Source organism: Aotus nancymaae, unplaced genomic scaffold (genome assembly GCF_030222135.1).
Source record: "Aotus nancymaae isolate 86718 unplaced genomic scaffold, 86718_ANA_hifiasm-v0.15.2.pri h1tg000036l, whole genome shotgun sequence".
In the NCBI taxonomy this organism is placed as follows: Eukaryota; Metazoa; Chordata; class Mammalia; order Primates; family Aotidae; genus Aotus; species Aotus nancymaae.
This window is the reverse complement of record NW_026988450.1, coordinates 87689484-87711955: the sequence shown is the minus strand read 5'-3', so window position 1 is coordinate 87711955 and position 22472 is coordinate 87689484. Positions and strand designations below refer to the sequence as shown.

General features: G+C 49.5%; 1 protein-coding gene across 1 annotated transcript in view; it reads left to right on the top strand.

Moving 5' to 3' along the window:
• Positions 1-22472, top strand: part of TRAPPC9 (trafficking protein particle complex subunit 9) — a 730305-nt gene that overhangs the window by 575049 nt on the left and 132784 nt on the right. Inside the window, exon 21 of the mRNA XM_012461180.2 lies at positions 834-924. Within this exon, the coding sequence (XP_012316603.2) occupies positions 834-924 (91 nt within the window). The remainder of the gene's footprint in view (positions 1-833; positions 925-22472) is intronic.

Below are 22472 nucleotides of genomic sequence, written 5' to 3'. Positions count from 1 at the left end.
GAAGAAGGAAGGTGGGGTGTTTTCTTTACTTTTGCAATCACTAGAGAATGTCAGAAACTGAAATTTTCCCTTTTATTGCAACTTAAATATGGTGGCTTTAACTAATGTAGGAAAAGGAAAAGAGGTTTACAGATCTATTTTGAGAATCACATTGGCTGTTTAATACTAGTGCCAGGGAGATTTCTGTTTTCTACATTTCTAAACTTAATTTCTTCATCCACTGATACCTGCCGAGAGACTTTATGACTTCCTTGATTATGAACTCACGTAAGTGAGCCTGTTCTTAATAATATGTGTAATTACATCAAGACATATAACAGGACTGATGCAAAACCAGCATGAAACTGACACGTGTCAAGGAACTCATGGGTTGTACTGAACAGTGAACCACAGTTTGCATGTTTTATTAAGGAAAAATAACCTTCCATTTCTCTTTATTTCCCTCAGCAAGAATAGTAGTTGGATGAAAATTATCTCAGTGGATTTCCCTTTCTTACATAACAGTAGTTTAATTTACCAGATTTGAGGAATCGGAAGAGAGGTACTTGCTGTTTTATATGCCCCGATGTCCACGTACTCAGGGCGATGTCATAGTGGTTGGTTAGACAACCCCTTCAGAAGAGGGGAGACATCTGCTGTAGGAGCTTTCCCATCTGATGGTCTCTGTCTTGAACTCCTGACCTCAGGTGATACCCCCACCTCGGCCTCCCAAAGTGCTAGGATGACAGGCGTGAGCCACTGCGCCTGGCCTGATGGTCTCTGTATAGAGACTTTTAGATGTTCTCCTGTATCTGGGATTAGCAGGAACTGCGTTTTCCTTGACCGAGGCTCACCCCTCCCTGAAGCGCAGCGGCGAGGCCAGTGTGGAAGGACTCCTGAACCAGCTCGTCCTGGAGCACCTGCAGCTGGCACCTCTGCAGTGGGGTGAGTACCTGCCAGCCACCCATTGATTCTGGGTGATGTGCTCCTTTTCTCTAAATGCAAAAGCAAGATTTTTTGGGGGGTGTGTGTCTGGGCACCCCAGATGTTGGTGGGTGCTGCAGGTTGTCACGGGAAACCATGTGGGAAAAGACAGGCTCGTCGTGCTGCACCGGCGCCTCTGCCTGAGGGCATCTGTGTTCACCACGGCGGGCAGCTCAGCATTCAGGCGACAGTGCAGATGTGAGAAGGGCTCAGTGCCCGTCAAAACAGGTGCAGCGGGCGGATCATGGCCTACGCCTTGACTTGCACTTGCTGTAGAGCGGGTCGCCTTCTGAAATGGCAATTAACTGTGTCTGGCTGGCCTGTGCTTTGCAACTGTTTCCAGAACTGAGAGAGGCCTGGAATGGCAGAAGAGAACAGGATGTGGTTCACCCTTGCTTTCACCCCACTCACCGCGACTGTGTGTTGACAGCTTTTCATGCTGTCTGTGTGGAAAAGCATTTGTTTTGTAAATGCCTCAACTCAGTGTTGTGTTCCGCCCGAAGGAGAACACCGTTACTGAACACTTAGCACAGTTTATTTGAAGGCGGCTTCTTCTTGCACCTGGGAACTTCCTCCCTACACTGTGCCTTTCTAAATTGAACTCAGAAATATTTTACTGAGAGATGAGCTTAGTATTTCTATTGAAGTGAGAGTCTTTATTCTCTGGAAATTATTTTATCAGCTCCTCTATTTTGGATCACCTGCAAACCGTCAGTTGCAAGCATGTATATCCCCTTTCTTCCTCTTCTTTAGCCAAGAGGTCATTGTGAATAAGTACCTCCTCTGTGATCCAGGGTCCAGTTCTTTAATAAGCTTGTTCTGCCCCTTTCATGGGCTGGAGACACATGGAAATGATTCCAGTGATGTGAGGAGAAAGTAAGCATTTCTCCTTGCACTCCACCAGCCCGCTTCAGCCTGGAGACCCCTTGTCCTGCAGAGGCTGGCTCCTGGCTCCTAACAGGTGAAAGCTGTCGGGACCAGGTAGGCACCGTCATGGCAGCTGTAAAGTGGGTTTGCATTTTATTCTCAGGCTCCTTCTGTGGACTCTTCCACCTCTCTGACCCAGCCTGAGTGGCAGGAAGGAAAGGCTTGGTGTTTCTGCAGAGGGTTTCACAGTTTGGTTCTCTGGAGGCTTCCCAGTAGCCCAGCCGCTTTTCTAGGTGGAAATGTCCTATCTGTCTCCTGATTACCTGGGCACAGTCAGCTATGCCCCTAGACTCAAACAACTGAGCTGGGGCAGACACCTGGGCCCCCCGGCCGTGGGGTGGGGTCAAGCCCAGGGGAACTAGCTGTATTTTATTTGTCACCAGAGGAGATTCCTCCAGGCAGCTATGCAAGACTTTCAGGGGGTAAGTGAACCAAGGGTGGGCCACAGGCAGAACAGGGGCCCAAGAGCAAAGAGCAGAGTGACTTGGGGTGGGCAGGTGGGCAGCAGATGGGCTCCTCTTTTTCTCTCAGGGTTGGCAGCCCTAGCCCCATGCAACGGTTTTTGAGATGGCTTGAGGGCCTTTGATTGGGTGGGTGACCAACAGGGCACCCAGGAGCAGAGCCCTGGGGGAGAGGCTCTGGCAGGACAAGGCTGAGTGGGGAGAAGTCTCTCCGCCTTCCAGTGCTCTGTGAGATGACTGTGCAGTCTGGAGACGAGGCCCTTCCCAGGGCATGGACTGCCCTTGGCACTGTTCTAGGTAGGCCCTAGGGGTGAGGAGGGTTCTGGAATTGGAGAGGCACAGGACAGAGAAGAGGCAAGGACCTCGGATTGTTGAGCATCTCTTGTCCCAGACGTTTTACATAAGAGCTGCCATACTCCTCACCATAGTCCCATGAGTGAGGTTTTCTCCATCATTTACAAACAGGGCGACTGAGGCTCAGAGGTTGGCATTTGCCCCAGGGGCTCCAGGGTGAACAGAGCTGGGAGCACTGAGTTACAGGCCACCATACCTCCACCAGCCAAAGACAAACCTCAGCCCAGCCCTGCCTGAAAATTGCTGGGGCTGGAAGAAACCTGGACAATTTGGGAATTTCAGATGAAGAAAAGCTTTAGTCCTTAATGATCACAAAGGTCCTTTCTACTCTTTTTGCCTTCTCCCCTGGGTGTGCTAAGAACACCCTTTAAAAATTTACAATAGTGGGGAAATTAGAGAGAAGAGTGGACAATTAGAGCCAGAACTAGGAAGTTGGTTTGGCCTCGGGACGCCTCTCAGCGCAGAACAGCCTGAAAGCTGCACACGCCCTTATGGGCAGAGGCACCTGCTGGGAGGCGTGAAGGCTCTGGGCTGGGCTCAGACACCTGCTGTGTTACACTGCTGTTTGCATTTCTTGCCCTAATTTTCTCCCACTTTGTACTGTTCATTTTCTGTTGCTTATAACAGAATACCTGAAACTGGGTAATTTATAAAGAAATGTATTTCTTACAGTTACAGAGGCCGCAAAGTCTCAGGTCAAGGAACTGCATCTGGTGAGGGCCTTCTTGCTGCTGGGGACTCTGCAGAGTGCTGAGGTGGTGCAGGGCATCTCGTGGCGAGGGGGCTGAGTGTGCTCATGTGCTAGCTCCGGTCTCACTTCCTCTTCTTAAAAAGCCACCATTTTCCCACCCATGAGAGCCTATTAATCCATCAACCCATGAATCCTTGAATGGATTAATCCATTCACCAGGGCAAAGCCCTCATGACCCAGTCACCAGTTAGACTCCAGCTCCCAGCACTGCCACATTGGGGATTAAGTTTCAACATGAGTTTTGGAGGAGACATTCAATCCGTAGCACCCTTTTTTTCATACAGAGGCTCAGGGAGTTCTTTTGGAAATGTAGTTCTGTTCCGTGACCTTTCAGGATCAGGCAGTCCTGGGCTCAGATCCTAGCTCTGTCATGTGTTAGCTGTGTGACCTTCGACATACCACTTCACCTCTTTGAGCCTGAGTTTCTTCCTTCATGGAGTGGGATGATGCCTGCTGTATAAGTTACTCCAGGAATTGCCTGAGATGATGTCTATTACGTGCTCAGCACAACCCCTGCCTCCCTGCAGCATTGTTTCCTCTGAAACCCATACCCGTCTCCTCGTCACCCTCCTACCCGCTGTGCCGGCTCCCTTTCCCCATAGGAAACGTGGGCCAGCAGTGGGACCAGCCCTGTGCAGATGCATACTGGGCCCCTGCAGTTGGGCTCCGTGCAGGGTGAGAGGTGACACTTGGTTGACGTTGTTGACCTTGCTTCACTGCAGCCTCTAGGGGAACAGGTAGGGGCACAGGGTGACAGAAAAGAGCTGTGGTTTTTCACTCCACTCTTGTCTGAAAGCAAAGGCCTTCTTTACGGTGCTTCAGTCCCCTCTGTGGTGTAGTAGAGGCTGTTGGTGGAGCCAGGGGACCTGGTTTACGTTTCAGTCCTGCTACGTGCCGCGTCACGGAGGTACCCTGAGCCTCCATTTCCCCATCACAGGGCGGCATGGACCTCTCCCATGGCAACCTCACGTGTTGCTCTGAGGCCCAGAAATCAAAGTGAAATGACATTTGTAAATGTGTCTGGAACACCATAAATCCCCACCGCCTGCAAAGCAAAGATTTATTATAATCACTTATGTTTTAAAAGCTACAGAATCTTTTATACAGATATTTCTGTAATTCCTGGAAGATCAACCCAGTTCTAGGAGCCATATACCCAAGCCCTAATGTGGAAACTCATAAGGGGCTCTCCGTGAATCTGTGCTGTTCATCTCTGCCACCCCCTTGCTCACCCCAGGGACTGGGCAGCACGTGGACCTCCTTCCTGGCATCCATGCATGGTGGGGCCGCCTTCAGAGGGATGCCCAGGTAGGCGCTCTTCAGTCTGGGGGACAGCAAGGAGGAGGGGTGAGGCCCTATGGAATGTGGCCCACGGCGTGTTAAGAGGTGCTTACATGTTTCCTGCTCTCAGTGAAACCAAATTGGCCCAAGAGCTGCCATCCTTTACTGTCTCTGTTCTTGGAGAATTTGAGAAGGTGGTTTTGAGGTCCCGTTTGCATGGCATAGAAAGATCATTAGCAGTTGGAGGCCAACTCTTTTCTTCATGACTAAAGAAAGGTCGCCTTGCCTTTGTTAGGGTGGAGGTTTGAGATGCAGCACTTTGACATCTGAGGACAGTTGCGAGATGTGGCTTAATGACTTCATCATGAGACCAGAGCAGATCTATTTGCTAGTTTGGAGGACACGGTAATTCCCACTTCACCAGGTTGTTAGGCAGCTCAGATGGCATGAAGGGTGGATGGGAGATGGGGGCGCTCGCCACATGCGGTGCTCTGTGAGTGAGTGTGGAGCAAACCAATTGGCAGTCAGATCTATTTTTGTTAAATTACTAAGGTTTGAACAGAAAACACATCTGCATCTACAGGAATTTGGGTTCCCTAAAAAGGCTAATAAAAACGAAGTTCAACTTGTCTTGATATATTGGGTCAGTCAAAAGAAACAGATTCCCCAGGGGAGGGGTCGTCCACCTGCTGCCACACCTGGAGTGAGCCTGTGGACCGTCTCTCCTGGCCGAGGCCACTGGGAGGAACCTCGGGAGGGGGGGTCTCCTTCTCCAGCACCGGGTCGGTTTCTTCCCCAGGCCTTTCTGTTTGGTAATGGATAGTGTTCAGGTCGCCTCTAGCGGGCACAGAGGCATGTTGGCAAATAATGCGAATATTAATCCCTTTATCCTGGAGGAAATCCATGGCTTTTTAAAAGCAGTGCTAAGATCTGAAAGGCATTTCTGCCTTCAGGACATGAGCCGGTCCCTGCAGGAGCCCCAGCAGTGAGCGGCTCATTTCAGTTCCAGTGGCACCTGCCAGGGCGGGGGTCTCGCGCTGCAGTGTGGAGCCATTTCCAGAAGTGGGGCATGATATTTTCCTGTTGGCAGTGTCACAGTTCATCTCACTATTATCATATTGGCTGTTTCCGGTGAACATGTTAATACATAGATTTCACTTCGATTTTCTGACTAGACTAGTTTTCTAGTTAGGAGTTACTGCTAGGTAAAGGCTCTGAACCTTTTTAGGGATCTTGAGATGTTTATTCATTATATGGGCACGTGACTATGCATCGTGACGTAGACGTTGTTGGAACTTGGATTTCTGAGGCGATCTTCTGACCCCTTTTGGGGGCACAGGACACTCAGGCTTCCCCTGAGAGGAGGGTGGGGAGTGCAGGGAGGGTCTGGGTTGGATCAGTCCTTAAACCTTCAACAGGACCCCCGGATATTCTGGAGACTTTGCGAGTCAAAGGGCATGGGAGCTGAACTGGGTAGCAGGGGTCGTAGTGACTCCAGCGCTCCGCGATGCTGCAGATGGATCTGTGAGCCCAGCGGGGCAAGGGTCTTGCCGTGGCCACCAGGCTTTCCACGTCCACTCCTGCTGAATTCCACTGCATAAGAGGTGCTTGGCATCTTTGCTTTGCTTGGGAGCCATGGCTATGCCGGCCGCCTGCACACCTGGGTTGGTCTCTGACTGCAGCAAGATCACAGTGAATGCCTGCAGGGACCTCGGCTGAGTTACATGGCGTCTCTTCCCAAAGCAGCCATGTGGGGGTTTTCCATTTCTGAGCAGAGCCTTCTCTTTGAGCGCTGTTTGGAATCACACATTTATGTATCTATGTATATACAAAGAGAGAGAGAACAGGCACCTCGCCCTATGACTCATAGTTCAGGCCCTCAGGATGTAGAGGAACAAGCAGACGCGGACCCCATGGAACGATCTCAGCTTTGGAACCCCGCAGACCTACTTCTGGTCTCAACTTTGCCATGTTTTGCCAAGTTGGTCGAGTGCCTTGAGCAGTCACTTACGCTCTGAGCTCCGGTCCTCTGTGAAGTGTTGTGACTCAGCCACCTTGCAGGGATGTTGGGAGAAGGGAACAGGCTAACACAAATGATTCCTTGCCATGTAACCAGTGCTCAGAAATAGAGCATTTAACATCTTGCTGGTTTCTTTCTTTCTCTCTCCTCATTCTCTCGAGGAGCTCCAGGCTGGGAAAGGAAGTTCCCGGTGTAGGAACAGCAGGGCCAACACAGGGAGGCCTGGGGAGAGCCTGTGAGGGCCGGAGCAGCCCCATCCTGCAGGCAGAGGCCATTTGGGAGGAGGGGAGATGGCTCTGACGGGAAGGGGTCGGGATGGTGTCAAGCAGGAGGTGGCTCTCAGTTGGGCTTGGAGGGATGGGTGATTGGGTTGAGTTTACCAGAGTTTAGCATCTGGGCAGGGCCAGATGGAGAGTTCAGACCTTGGCTAGCCAGCCACAGCATGGTGGTGCATGAAAAAGGGGTGAGTTTTGTCTGCCCCTCACTCTGACCACATGCTGTGCCCACCTTCAAGCCCACGGGGGGCACATGTGCTACAGGGTCTGCATCTCTGCAGCTCCCCTCCCATCCTGCAACGTGGAATCCATGTCTTGGACCCATCCACTCCTAACCCCCAGCCAGGGCTTCAAGGCTACCTCATTCCCTGCACTCCACCCCCAATGACCTGGGCTCCCCTCACCATTCTTCCAGAGTCCCCTCCAAGGATGAACTAAGGCTGCAGCTCACTAAAAGTCCCCGTGGCCCGAGGGAGTTTCTATCACACCCGTAGGCCACCATGCCGTGCAGGCCCTCGCTCCCTGGCAGGCCCAGTATCCCCAGCTTTGGCCTGGCCTGACTGATTCTTTGACTCAGAGCAGGCTCACTAACTGAATTCAAAAAGGAAAGGATTCTTCTTTAATTTTTGAATTTTTATATAGTTTTGAGACAGGCTCCTGCTTGTCACCCAGGCCGGAGTGCAGTGGTGCAATCATAGCTCACTGCATCCCTGACCTCCTGGGCTCCAGTGGTCCTCTCTCTTCAACCATACCCAGCTAATTTTTGTATTTATTAATTTTTGTAGAGAGGGGCGTCTCCCTATGTTGCCCAGGCTGGTCTTGAACTCCTGACCTCAAGAGATCCTTCTGTTTTGGCCTCCCAAAGTGCTGGGAGTACAGGCACAAGCCAGCAGGCCCAGCTTATAATTTCAAAGCAACTGTTTTGCAGTACAAATCACCGGCTGGGCCAGGCGTGAGGACTTTATGTTGTTATTTCTGAGCCCTGCCATGGCCTTGAAGGCTGAGGTTCTCCCATATATAGAGGAGGAGCTTGGACCCAGCACAGCTGGTCTCCCCAGCACTGCACAGCTGGGAGGGAACAAGCCTGGGTTCAAATGTGAGTTCCTTCTGTTACAACCTCAACCTCGCACTAGATCACTTCATGAAAGTAATGTAATCTCATGGCAGAAGACAAGGGAAAATCAGAAAACAGAGATAAAAAATAGCCTTTCCCTATGCTCTAATTCATTTTTGTGCATTCCCAAGTCTTTCTGCTACTTTCCAATTCTAATTTTGTCCATAGGGATGATCCTACTGTATTTATACTTCTGTGTCCCTTTTTATGCTTGACACAAGTGTAAGCATTTCCCATGTGATAAACATGTCTCACACATATTGTGACGGGCTGAACTATATTTTATCAAATGAATACAAGATAATTTAATACTTGTTCTATTGTTGAACATTTAGATTGCTTCAGAATGTTTGCTGTTTTAAAAATTAGATGTAGTGGTTTTTTCGTAGAGCCTTCTCTGTGTTTTGGGGCAATTCCCTCAGCGTGGATTCTCAGAAGTTATTAATATTTTATGGGATCTTGGCAGAGAACAAAGCCGTCCACTTCATTGTGTGATGATGGCAGCAGTTGCGCAGCTTGGACTGGTGTGGAGTCAGCGCTGAGCTGACTGGGGTCTCGGCTCAGCCTCTGCCGCATCCTCGTGGTGAGTGTTGATTCAGCTGATGGTCAAGTCCTGTGAACCTTGGGGTTCCCTTTCGTAAAGTGGAGATGCTCAGTGGAGGTTTGAAGAAACTCCCAGAAGCCCAGGAGAGAGCATGTTCCTCAGGCTCACAGAGGTGGGTGTGATCTTCGGGGGGCCTGTGGTGTGGGTCCTGATGTCAGACTACGGGCAGTGGGGGGCCTCCAGAATCTCTCTGCTTCTGGGTCCTGAATCGCGTAGTGAGTGTGCTCCTGCTGGAGAGGGTCTGTCGGTGAGGCAGGAGGCAGGAGGGCAAGGCTGGGCTAGGAGCAGGGCCACGCTCACAACCAAACCCTAAGTGTGCGTGTTGGGCTGGAGCTCCCCAGACCCCTCTGTCTCTGTCCATGAACGGTCCTGGAAAGGGGGTGCTGTTCCGATCCTCCAGGTGGGAAGAGCAGGAGGCAGGGCTGGGCCTTCCTGTGCCTACTGCAGAAACTCAGCGTGCTCCCTGACTGTCTATTTTGAGGCCCATCTTCCATGCGTTTCCATAGAGACCCGGTCATGGTGACTAATGGGGCTAAGCATTTGCCATGCGGATTTGAGTGTCCCACGGCTGTGCCACCCTCCGCCTGCTTCTTCCACTGCTGGCACTTTTCTCTTTATAGCTCTTTGTATTTTCTCAGATGCATCAATGATTGGTCTGTGCTGTCTTTCACAGACATCCAGGGAATACAGATTAGGTTTTAGCCACATTACGGAGTAGATATTTTCAGTGCACATTCTCCAAATAATCACCAAGCAGATCCCACCGTGAGCTCCAGTTCTGAGCTGCAATGTGAAGGCTGCACTTGTGGGAGCAAGGGGAACACCAGCCTGGGAAGCAGAGCAGCCACCTGATGACTTGTGTGTGGGACACTCCTGCCTTGTCTCAGAGGACATGCAGTGTTCTCACATTTGGGCAGCACGGCTCAAGGTCCAAACTCTTCATGACTAGGAGAGTACAGCAGGCAGCAGATACAAAGGCCTAGAAGAGAGAGGCGGGGCCAGACATGGTTTATGGGGACAAATGACTGCCATCAGTGGAGCCTGGAGCCACAGGGAAGATGGGTGGGCTGGTAAGGAGAGGGAGGCGAGGCTGGGGACCTAAGGTTGCATGGAAGATGTTGATTGATTGATCCATCCATACATCCATTCATTCAGTAAACATCTCTTGATCACTACTCAGCACCAGGCACTGTCCTCGGCGCTGAGGACCTAAAAATAAACTCCATCCCTGCCTTGGGGCCACTCTCAGTCTGACGAGGGCGAGGGATCCAGGTTGGTCAGCAGCTTGTTTGCACACATCCTGGTGTTTGCTCACCTCAGAACTTGTGCAGACATCCTGCAGGCAGAGGCCAGAGACAGACTAGAGCCTGACACCCAGCTGCTGCCTTTCCCAGGAAGGAGTCCCGGTACGCAAGGGGACGTGGCTCAGAACCCATGGGCCTCCCTGGGGACAGACCACCTGGAGCAGGCTGTGGTTCCTGTGGTGTCCATCCAAATAGCGCTTTCTGCACTGAGCCAGCTCTGATCAGGAGTCCAGATCCCATGGTGCCAGCAGCCAGAACTCTGCCTGGTGCCTCTGAGGCTGGGCTATACCTGGGTGCTTTCTGGGGCTTTGCAGAGAGACGTGTCCCTACACCGAGAATGCCCCCTTTCATCAACTTGTGTAACATGGACATCGTGCAGGTAACTTTGTTTATTTCTAACATGATCTTCAGGCAGAATGGCCTCTACGAGTCACTAAATGTGTTCAGAGCTCAGGCTGCCTGGCAAAGGGGGTGAGAAACCTGGCTCCTGCCAGCCAGACGGTAGGACAACCCGCACGGATGGCGGCAGTGGCTCCCCTAAGCCGCCCCAGCAGCTGGGCTTGCCCGCCGGCCCTCTGCCTCCTTCCCAGGTAGCTTAGCAACGGCACCAGCAGTGGATTTTTCCAGCATAGCCCACATCTCCAAACATCTGCTGCAGGCCAGTCTTAGTCAGTACTTCTGAGGAGTACCGGAGGAGCCCCCACTTGCTGGGGCAGGTGAATTGGGTGGTTTTGGTGATTCTGAGAGCCCAGTGTGCTTGAGCTGAGAGCCACTTCCTGGGGACCATGACAGCTTGTGGCAGCTGGCCCGAGGCCTGCTGGCCTGGTAGAGTAGGTGTGGGAGGCGAAGGCTGTCGTGTGGCCCAGCTGGCATCCCTGGGCACAGGTTGACAGCGGATCATTCGTTTTTCTTTACAAAAGTAGTTACCTTCTTTTTGAAGGGGGAAAAAAGTGAAAACAAAAAACCTGTATTGAGAGGAAAAGCCCCAGGATCCTAATCCCCCACTGGGAGAGGCCCCCGTTCACAGGCCCTGCTGTTCCGTCTGTGGGTACGGCTGCTGCGTTTCAGGAACGGTCTCCATGATGCTTTCTGCGTCCTCGTGGCAACCCCGGAGGAGGCACCCATGACAATCCCTCACATGGATGGGAAAGCGGAAACCCAGAGTGCGGCAGCCCCAGGTGGCCTCGCCCCATGTGAGCCCGGCTGGCCTGGCTACGGGGCCTGTGCCCCCACCGCCTGCTCTGTCGTCTCTCTCCTCTCCCTCCTCACTCTTCTTCCTCCCTCTTCACCCCTCAATCTTCTATTTAGCCACAAACATCTCTGCTTGAAATACCATTTGGGAGCCTGCTTAATTGTAATCTTGTTCACCAAAAGAAAAACTATTTGTGGCGTGTGTACTGCTGCTGTCAGGAAGGCGTAACTTCCGGCGTCCCCTCGTCTCTTCCTCCCGATGTCCCAGTGGGGTAAGCAGTGTCTGCTTTTGGAAGAAACTGGTGGGTGGAGAGACTTCACACTGGTCCCACAGCTGCTGTCCCTGTCCCCGGTTCTGCTCGTGTGGGATCTGCCTTTTCCACAGCGCTCAGGGTGACCTTCCACCTGTGGTCATAGCTGGCTGTTCTCCTACCTGGAGCGCTCTCGTGGCTACAGAGCCCTGAGGATGGACTCCCAAGCCTGGCCTTTGGCTCAGAAGGCCCCCCCAGCACCTGCAGGGCCTTCCCCAGCCTTGCCTGCCTATGTTCCCTGTGGTGCGGGCCCCAGCCTCCCTCAGCTGCAGTTGCTTGTCCCTGTGAGCCACGCTCCCCCCAGGCCTTCATACCTGCTGCCTCCCATAGTCTTATCCAGCCCTTTCCTTCCATCTCAGGTTCTTGTAGGCAGCCTGCCTTGGCCTCCCCACCTGGGCCCAGCTGCGTTTCCACCTGTCTGTTTTCCCACCCCCAGCACAGTGCCTTTCTCCTTCAGGTTGTACCGTCTGCAGGCTGTGTCTTCCACTACTGGGGGGTGCCTGAGAATACAGCAGCATCTTCAGCACCTGTGGGTGCTCAGTAAGGGTTTGCTGACTGCATGAAAGAGTGAATAAGCCAATCTCCTCCCATGGGTCCAAGGCCAGATTTGAGCCTAGGCATAGATGTCATTCTTCCACGTAATTTAAATGGTTCCATGTTGATGTGCCCAGATGCACTGAGACAGTCCCCTTCTATTGCTTGTTGGTGGGTTCATGTTTCCATTTGTAACTCTAAAGCAGGTGTTCCCGGCATCTGCCTTGCGGCAGCTCTGGTCAGTTCCCAAGACCTCATTCCCAGAGCAGCATTGCTGCTGCAGCGTGCATGCTCATGGCCAGCCTGGCCTCAGTGGTTGACTGACCCATGCTCCTACTGACAAGAATGGCCTGACCATGGGTCACCCAGGATCCTCAGCAAGGCAGCAGCCAGTTGGAGAGGATGTGGCTCCAGCCCAGGCTTGGGGCGCCATGCTGAGCAGGCCCAGACCGTGCCCTGTGCCTCACCCCAGTACCAGCACAGAATGTGGTGCCATAGTGATGGGGCTGGTATGTTTCTAGGGACCAGAGCTAGACCTTTCCAAGCCAGGTCCCTGGAGAACTCTCCAGTACAAAGGACAGGAATATGGCCTGGAACATAAGTCAAGTGGAATTAAATGTCCCCCAGCCCCTGGCTGCTTCCACCTGAAGTAACTCCCCCTGTGGGAGGCCTTCATTACCCTTGTCTGCTCCTGCACAACATCCCCTCCCATTTACCTTGTCATTTGTCTGTCCTCTTCCCAAGACTGTGAGCTCCTTGGGAGCAGTGACTGTGTCCAGGCAGGTGGAGGAGGTGCTCTGTGTGGCTTCCTGAATCCTCCTGAGCAGGGCCTGGCACTGAGGGAGAGCAAGTGCAGGGAGCAGCTGGCCTGTCCCCGCCACTCACACACAACCTGATGGAGGGGTCAGGGGAGGTGCTGCAGAGAAGGGGACAGTTCTGCCCAACCCAGGATGCCGGGAAGGGTCTAGCTAATGCAGTTTTGAGTGTTTACTTATTACCTTTATCCTTTTGTGATGAGTAATATGATCACCTAGCAGTGATTAATGTATTGCCATCCTCTTTCTATCCATGGGGAAAATGAGACTGGGAGATGCTGATAGACTGACTCAGCATTCCCAGACAAATCAGCAGTAATGTCAAGACTAGTCTTGAAGCACTATTCTAGACTTACGTTCCCTTACTTTTATCCTCCAAGCATCCACTCTCCCCATCCCTGCCACCTACCAACCCATCCACCCCTCTATCCAGCCATCTATCCACCAACCCATCCACCAGCCCACCCATCCATCCATCCACTCATCCAACCATTTACCCATCAACCCGTCTACCAGCCCACACATCCATCTATCCACTTATCCAACCATTTACCCACCCCAGTCCATCTACTAGCCCATCCATCCATCCACTCATTCAACCATTTACCCACCAACCCATCCACTAGCCCATCCATCCATCCACTCATCCAACCACCTACCCACCAACCCATCTACCAGCCCATACATCCATCCACTTATCCAGCCATTTACCCACCAACCCATCTGCCAACCCACCCATCCACCCATCCATCCTTCCATTCATCCAACTGTTTACCCACCAACCCATCCACCAACCCACCCATCCATCTATCCACTTATCCAACCATTTACCCACCAACCCATCTACCAGCCCATCCATCCTTCCACTCATCCAGCCATTTACCCACCAACCCATCTACCAGCCCACACATCCATCTATCCACTCATCCAACCATTTACCCACCAACCCATCTACCAGCCCACTCATTTATCCGCAAGCCCATCCACCAGGTTATCCACCCATCCATCAACTCATTCATCTGACCACCGTCTGTCTGCTCCACTCACCCATCCATTCATCCAGCCACCCGCCAACTCATTCATCTACCTACCCATTGATCCATTCACCCACCTGCCCGCTCACCAATCCATCCACCACACACTTACCCACCCACATATTTATCCATTCACCCACATATCCACCTATCCAGCAAATTGCAGTTGAGCACCTTTGGTGCCAGTCTGTGCTAGACTCAGGGGCCTGCCTCTGGGGTGCCTCAGCTCTTGCTCCTCCTCTTCTAGTTGCCTGCAGCTTTCTTTAAGAAACATCTCATTTTTTGGAAGGGTAATTTCTACAGTCGTCTATTCCTGTGGGGGAACGGGACATGGGACTGTACCTTTCATCTTTTGATTCAGACTCCAGGGAATGTAAGGTTCTAATAGTCCTCCTCGGTCTGGCATTTGGCCAACTGGTGTGCTCCCAGTGCCTTCTGGCTTACTGGGCTGGGGCAGGCCCTCCAGCAGGAAGTGAGAGATGTAAATGCCTGCACAGCACAACAGCCTGCAGGTGCTGAGGAAACGGCGATGTGAGTGGAGCTTTCAGGTTCTGAAAACAAGCTAAGGAAAGAAGTCTGAAATCTCCATAGAGTGGCAGGTAGCAGGTTATTAATCCTGATAAGCCAAGAGCTAATAAAAATGACTAAACATAGCATGCCCTATGCCTACCCAAGGTGGGCCCAGATGTCCGTGTTATAACAAAACTGAGCCACAGAACCAACGCACATCTCAGCTGGCAGACTCTCACTTGTAATCAGCATAACTACCTTTATTGAGAAGCCTCTACCGCAGGGACTTTGCTGGCATTTAAATTCACTCATGTCACACCGTCCTCACACAACCTCATGAGATATATTAAAACCACCCTTGTTTTACAGAGGGGGAGCTTGAAAATCAGAAAGCTCATTCCACGACCACCAGAGAGTAAGTGTGGGATGAACAGAGACTGCCCTCCTCCCAGCGCTGCCCCATTCCCCACCTCCAAGGGAACATCAGTGAAAGCCCTTCTTCCATTGCGTGGTAGCCCCTGTGAGCCTATGCACTAAGTGTTTGCATTATTTATTTTGCAAAGAAAAAATACGCACAAACATACTTCAGAATTTAGGAGGTGCAGAAGGATACGTGATGAAAAGCAAGCCTCCTTCTCCTTAACCTCGATCGTCTCCCTGGAGGCTGTGGCTGCCCCCAGTTTCTGGTTATGTCTGCAGACTTACTCTGTAAATTTATTTTCCTTAATGGTAGACTGTGACAGCTGTTCTACGATGTTGTTTTTTCCCCCCACTTAATAGTAGATCTTGGGTATGGTTGCATCTCAATCCTGTGGAGCTGCCGCATTCTTTCCAACCTCTGCATCAGAGCGTCATCATTTATTTGCTCTGTACCTTTTGATGGACATAGGTTGTTTCTAATGTTTTGCTGTTATAAACATGATTGCAGTACATATCCTCGTAAATATATCATTCCTCACCAGAGTGAGTCACACTGTATGATACTTAGTTCAAATTGAGCAATCTCTTAAAAAATGTCTTCTGTGCTGGAACCATGCTTTAAAAGACCTTCTTCTTTGTGTGATGTTTTTAAAAAATTCTCCCATGTTTTCTCCTGGTGCTTTCACGGTCTCATTTGGTTTAATATTCAGATCTTCTGTTTTTCTGGAATATACTAAGGTGTGAGTGAGGCATGGGTCCTCCCTTTTTCTAAAAAGCTACCTAATTGTCCCCAAGTCATTTAATCAATAGTCTGTCTTTTCCCAATCACTTTTCTCATATGTTTAGGGAAATTTTTGGACTCTCTTCTGTCCTTGTACCCATAAGTAAGCACCACCCTTTAATTGTTCTATCTTTACAGTCCAGTACATTTTACTATCTGCTATAGACAGTCCTCCCTCAATGCCCCTTTTTGCCTTTCTATCTACCTACCTGTGGGTTGCATATTTAATTCATTTAAAATTTCCTATTTTAAATACAATTATTTAAGGCCATGAATTTTCCTGTGGTCCCTGTTTTTACTCTGTTCCATGTTCTAGAATTTAATGTTTTCATGTTTGACAATTTTTAGGCATTCTGCAATTAATGTATCTTTCACTTCTGTCCCAAGAGTTGTTTAAGACAGTTTAAAAAAAACTTCCTGCGGTAATTACTTTGTTTTGTTTTCTTCTTTTGTTATTGCTTTCTAATGTAATGGTATTATCAGTTCAGACTGTTTTCACCACTTACAATTTACAAAGTTTTCTTTGTGCTAAGATTTTTGTAAGTATGCCATGGATATTTTTAAACAAGTTATGTTTCTTACGTGCATTGAGTTGAAAATGTGTCAATGAACCCTGCCTTATTAATGATACAGGGTAGTTCTTTAAGATCCATTCTTATTTGATCTACTATGAGTTTTGAGAGGTAAATTACAACTAATGCTAATGTGGGTCCATTCCACCATGAGTGCATGTATGTGTCCCATGATCTCCACAGTGTGAATGCTGATGGCCTGTGATGCACAGATGCTGGTAATTGTTACCCTTTACTTGTCTCTTTATCATTTAAGATGTCCTTCTCTGTCTCCTTTCATGATGTTTTTTGCCCTTATTTCATCCCTGTTTGATTTTTTTTTTTTTTTTTTTGAGACAGAGTCTCACTCTGTTGCCCAGGCTGCAGTGCAGTGGCATGATCTTGGCTTACTGCAACCTCTGCCTCCTGGGTTCAAGCAATTCTCCTGCCTTAGCCTCCCAAGTAGCTGGGACTACAGGTGCATGCCACCACGCCTGGCTAATTTTTTGGATTTTTTTTCTTAATACAGAGTCTTGTTCTGTTGCCAGGCACCAGGCTGGAGTGCAGTGGCACAATCTTGGATCACTGCAACCTCTGCCTTGTGGGTTCAAGCAATTCTCCTGCCTCAGCCTCTCGAGTAGCTGGGACTACAGTTGTGTGTCACCACGCCCAGCTAATTTTTGTATTTTAATAGAGATGGATTTTCACCATTTTGGCCAGGATGTTCTCGATCTCTTGACCTCATGACCTGCCTACCTTCGCCTCCCAAAGTGCTGAGATTACAGGTGTGAGCCACTGTGCCGACCAGTTAGTAGAGATGGGGTTTCACTGTGTTAGCCAGGATGGTCTCGATCTCCTGACCTCGTGATCCATCTGCCTTGGCCTCCCAAAATACTGGGATTACAGGCATGAGCCACCTTGCCCAGCCTCTGTCTGATATCATAACTACTACCCCTGCTTTCTTTTTGTGTGCCTGATACAGCTTGGCCTATCATTTGAGTTTAAACCTTTAAGAATCACTTTTTTCTTGGATGAAGCTTTGAGTTTTGCTTTCTGATCCAACTTCAAAGTCTTTTTCATTTATAAGTGAGTTTAGGCTATTTACATGTATTGCTATGGTATAAATATTTGGTCTTGGTTGTGTCATATATTCCGTTTTGCTTTTTGTTTTTATAATTTTTCTATTTACTTTTGTGATCTGCATTTTCTTGGTTTTATTCTGTGTGGTGATTTTCTTTCTCTTTCTTTTTAAACTTGCCTTCTACATCTTCTGTCTGACCTACCACCCCTTCCTTCCAAGGTCTGAGTTACTTTATTTTTCTGCACAGTCCTTATAATCCTCTAATATTTAATCATATCCCAGATGTGTTTCCTGTTTGTCTCTCCACCTTCATTGGAATATAAGCTCCATGTGGGACAGATTTGTTCTCGGTGTGGTTTCAGAGCTTAGAACTGTCCCTGGAGCATCTATTACATTAGCAATAGATATTTGATAAAGAAGTTAATAATATAGGCTTTACAACACATCTCCAGAGTAGGTAGTGTTATTCCTATGCTTTAGGGGAAAGGACACTCAAAGAGTATGCGCGATTGTCACTCAGCCTGCAAAGCAAGGAGTGGAACACGGTCACTGTGGTTTCAAAATTCACGTTTTTCCCAGTATTTTTGTATTTCCCAAGATCAGATGATGAGCTACTGGCCTCCACCAGGATTTCAGGCCTTGGTCTACTGACTTCCAACCACATATTCCACTGCAGCATGCTGTTTTAAGAGGAAAGAAAGGAAATGATATTATGCATAAACTTGCAAGTATGGTAGTAAGAATCTCCTTTTCCTGAACCATTTTATTTTATTTTATTTTTGAGACGGAGTCTTGCTCTGTCACCTAGGTTGGAGTGCAGTGGCGCGATCCTAGCTCACTGCAACCTCCTCCTTCTGGGTTCAAGCAATTGTCCTGCCTCAGCCTCCTGAGTAGATGGGATTACAGGTGCTCACGACCAGTCCCAGCTAATTTTTGTATCTTTAGTAGAAACAGGGGTTTGCCACATAGGCCGGGCTGGTCTCGAACTCCTAACCTCAGGTGATCCACCCACTTCGGCCTCCCAGTGTGTTAGGATTATAGGCATAAGCCACTGCGCCCAGCCTGAACTATTTTAGAATATGTGGCTGATCTGATGCTCCAAACACATCCAAATTATTAATATGTACTTCCGACAAACACAGACATTCTCTTGTATAACCACAATGCAGTCATCAAAATCAGGAAATGAATATCGATAGATGATGATCTCATACCGAGACCCCATTCCAGTTTGCCAGCTGTCCCAATTGTGTCCTCTATGTTTAAGATCTGGGTCTCATGCAGAATCATTTGCTGCATTTAGCTATTACATACTTTAGTCTCCTTTGGTCTGGAACAGCTCCTCCGTCTTTCTTTGACTTCCGTCACCTTGATACTTTAAGATATTACCAATCAGTGATTCTGCAGAATGTTCTCAGTTTGGGTGTTTGCAGTGTGCCCTCATGATTAGATTCAGTTTTGAACATTTTTGGCAGGAATGTCACAAAAGTGAGGCTGAGTCCCTCTCTTTGTGTCTGTCAGGTGGCCCACAGCCTCCAGTTGTCCCATTGCCAGTGACGGTTATTGACCATTTGATTAAGATGGTGTTTGCTTCTCTCTGCTATAAAGCTATTCTTTCTCTTTGTTGTTACTAAGTATTTTATGGGAAGGTGCTTTGAAACTATATGAATATCTGATTCCTCATCAAGCCCTTACATTTGCTTATTTATATTTGTATGAATTCATTATTTAAGATTTTATTCATTGGGTTAAAGTTCATTGCTATTATTAGTTATTTTGATATCCAGATTATCCCGATTTGACCTCTGGGTGCTCCCTCAGGCTGACTTCTGTGTTTCTTGACCGGTCTCCATCATTATTCTTCGAGCACACACTTATTTTCTGCCCCAAGGCATTTTAGGTTCATCTCAAACTTAAGACCTGATATCACTCATTTCTCAAAGGAATCTTGGTTCCCTCTAATGAAAATTGATATTTAGAGGCCAGGCATGGTGGCTCACGCCTGTAATCCCAGCACTTTGGGAGGCTGAGGCAGGCGGATCACCTGAGGTCAGAGTTCGAGACCAGCCTGGCCAACATGGTGAAACCCTGTCTCTACTAAAAATACAAAAATTATCCGGCTGTGGTTGTGGGCGCCTGTAATCCCAGCTACTCGGGAGACAGAGGCAGGAGAATCACTTGACCCCAAGAGGTAGAGGTTGCAGGGAGCCGAGGTCACCCCAACCAAGAGCCACACTTTAGGGGGTGGTCATTCATATTGGGATGTTGCTGTTCCCAAGCGTTCTCAGAGGATAGAGCCAGGAAATAGACATATACATGTAAATAGAAACACACACACACACACCCGTATTAACATCTCTTTCTCTCTGTCTACCTTAACAGCCACAGGCCCACACTGACACTGCTAATTCCAGTCAACCACTGCAGGGTTCCTTATGGTTGGTCCCTTTTCTTCACTGGTACCTTACTTCCTCAGCCTGGAGAGCTTGGCTTTTGTTATCTTTACTGTAATCTGTAACTTGTCAGTCTCCCGGTATGTAACCAATCTCCCATTTCTCCCAGCCCTTCTTCACACTCTCGAGCTCTCAATCGCTCACCAAGGGGACGTAACCCACAGATCCACAGCTTCCTGCCTTCCCCTCTCACTCCTGCTCTGGCACCCAGGCCAGGCCTCCCTGCTGTGAGGATGTCCTTCTCCCCTGGATGGCCCCTGGCTTTGGTTTACACATGGTGTGTAGACCAAAAATAAAATTCTAAGGCCCCCCCACCATCTGAATGGACTTCCTCCTCAGCCAGGGCTCTTAAATTGTAACCCGATAGGTTGAGGCCACAATGGGAAGTAGTGGTGGAATAGTCCTCATTATACCGCTCTGGCAGTAACATCAACACAACACAGACTTTCAGTCTGATAAGAAACATTTTGCGACCTATTCTCTCTGAAGCCTGCTAGCTAAAAGCTTTATCAGTGTGATAAAACTTTGGTCTCTACATTCTCCTATCCTAACCCAGACATTCCTTTCTGTTCGATCCCAGGTCTTTAGACAAACTCAGCCAGAAAATGTTTCAATTTACCTAAAGCCTGGAAGCCCGGAAGCCCCCACCACCTCCCCACCCCTTTGGAATTGTCCCGCCTTTTTGGACCAAACCAATGTGTTTCTTAAATATATTTGATTTATGTCTCAGGCTTCCCTGAAATGTATAAAACCAAGCTGCATCCCAACCACCTTGGGCCTATGTTCTCAGGACCTCCTGAGGGCTGTGTCATGAGCCATGGTCACTCAGGTTTGGTTCAGAATAAATCTCTTCAAATATTTTAGAGTTTGACTCTTTGGGTCCACAAGTGGCTTATACATGGGGCAGCTCTACTGTGCAGAGACCCTCCTCCCCCTGCCCAGGGTCCACACCCATCCCTGGACCACACTCAACTGGGTTCTCTCAGGACCCCATGGCTTGGGGCTGAGTTGTTTGGACAGGGAAGGGGTGGCCTCTGACCCTAGGCTCCTGCCTTTTTTTGTGACAGTCCCTTCTCTGCCATATCTCCATAGCTTTCCTTGCCATTCACTGTTACTCATTCTTCCGGCCTCGGTCAATGGTGGCCTGGTCTCAAACATACCTTCTGCTTTCTCCGCTGCTCCCACCCCAGGGATGGCTCTTTCTGACTCCCCTTTGATATCTGTGTCTGTTTCAGGCCCTCTTTGAACTCACAGCACAGAGTGAGTACAAAGTAATTGCTTGTTGAATGAGTAGTCTGTAGTAAGCCTTCAACAAATACTTGTTTTGTGAATGAATGAATCGGAGAGAAGCAGTCCCTTTCCTCAAGGAGTCCTCAGGCATGTTGAGGAGAAAGGCTGTCTTCTGCCAGACCAGAATGCAGGGGCATGGGGCCAGATTCCTTCTGCTGGGGCAGAGCCGCCTCGGTCTGTAGAGATGCCTGTGGCTCTCGCCCTGAGAGCAGCCTTCTAAAATGCTTCATCCAGACCCCATGGGGATGGCCTTAATTGTGATGACAGCTTCTTTTGCTGGGCCTCCTTAGGTTTTCCTCTGCCACCACCTAATCACAGCAAAATCAAGAGAATTTAGACTGCTGGCTTGAATCGGTGCTAATTAGTGCAGATGTAAATCAAGCCCAGGTCTCTATGGGATTCTTAGTTCCGAAGTTTCACGTGAGCTTCCAGGCATTGTTCAGACGTGGTTCCTGCGGAGCACATGCCGTCACCCTTGGACCTGGTGATATTCTCCTCATCCTAGGATACTTTCAACTGGGTTGCGTCCACAAAGGTGTAGGTGAGTAACTGCTGGCATGAAGCACCTTTGTTCCCAGCAGATGAGCCAGTCCAGGTCCAAGCCCTTTTCTTTTGCTGAGATTTCGCCTCTAGGATCAGGAAAATGGCCCTGGGCAGGGCGCTGGTGTTCATAGCTCTGCAGGGCTTGCTGGCTGTGGGCACGCTGCCATATGCTCTACAGACACTGCCCCTTGCTCCTGGCAGGCCTGTGGGGCAGGTGTGCCACCCTCATTTACAGAGATGGAAACTGGGGCTCTGCAGTCCCCTAACCAGGAAGTCACAGAGCGGAACGGGCGTTTGAATCAGTATCTGTCTGGTACCATCCACAGGACTTGGCCCATGTCACAGTGTCCCAGGTGCATTCCATCCCTTCAATAAGAACGTGAATTTCAAAAGATAGGCTGTGCTAAAAATAAGTGACGGAGATTTCCGTCTTTCCCCAGTTTTCTATTGTTTCTTTATAAGATTAAAAACAACTTTAACCCCTGGTGCCTTCCTTTTGCAGGAATTTTTATATCACTGAATTTTGCAGCCTTTCCAAACCCTCATATTGAAGGACAGACGTGGAGGGAGAAAACATATGTTGCTGGTAGAGATAAGAGTAATTGAATGGGCTGTCTGGACGTGGATCAGCTGGGGCTTACTGTACCAGTGAAATGGAATCTCTTGTTTTTCTTGGACGCCTCATTCAAGGACAGCACGGGAAAGAGCCCTGGGCACCAGCTGACTAACCAGCTCCTTGAGCTAGCCTCGGGCTGCGGGAGAGGGAGGGGCTTTGTGGTGACCTGATGGAGCTGGGCCAGAATGTTGGGTGCTTACCACAGCACTGGTGGGCGGTGCTGTCCCCGGCACCTTGATGCTCCCTGGTCCCAGTCCTGGCTGGGAACCATCAGGCTTTCTGGCCATC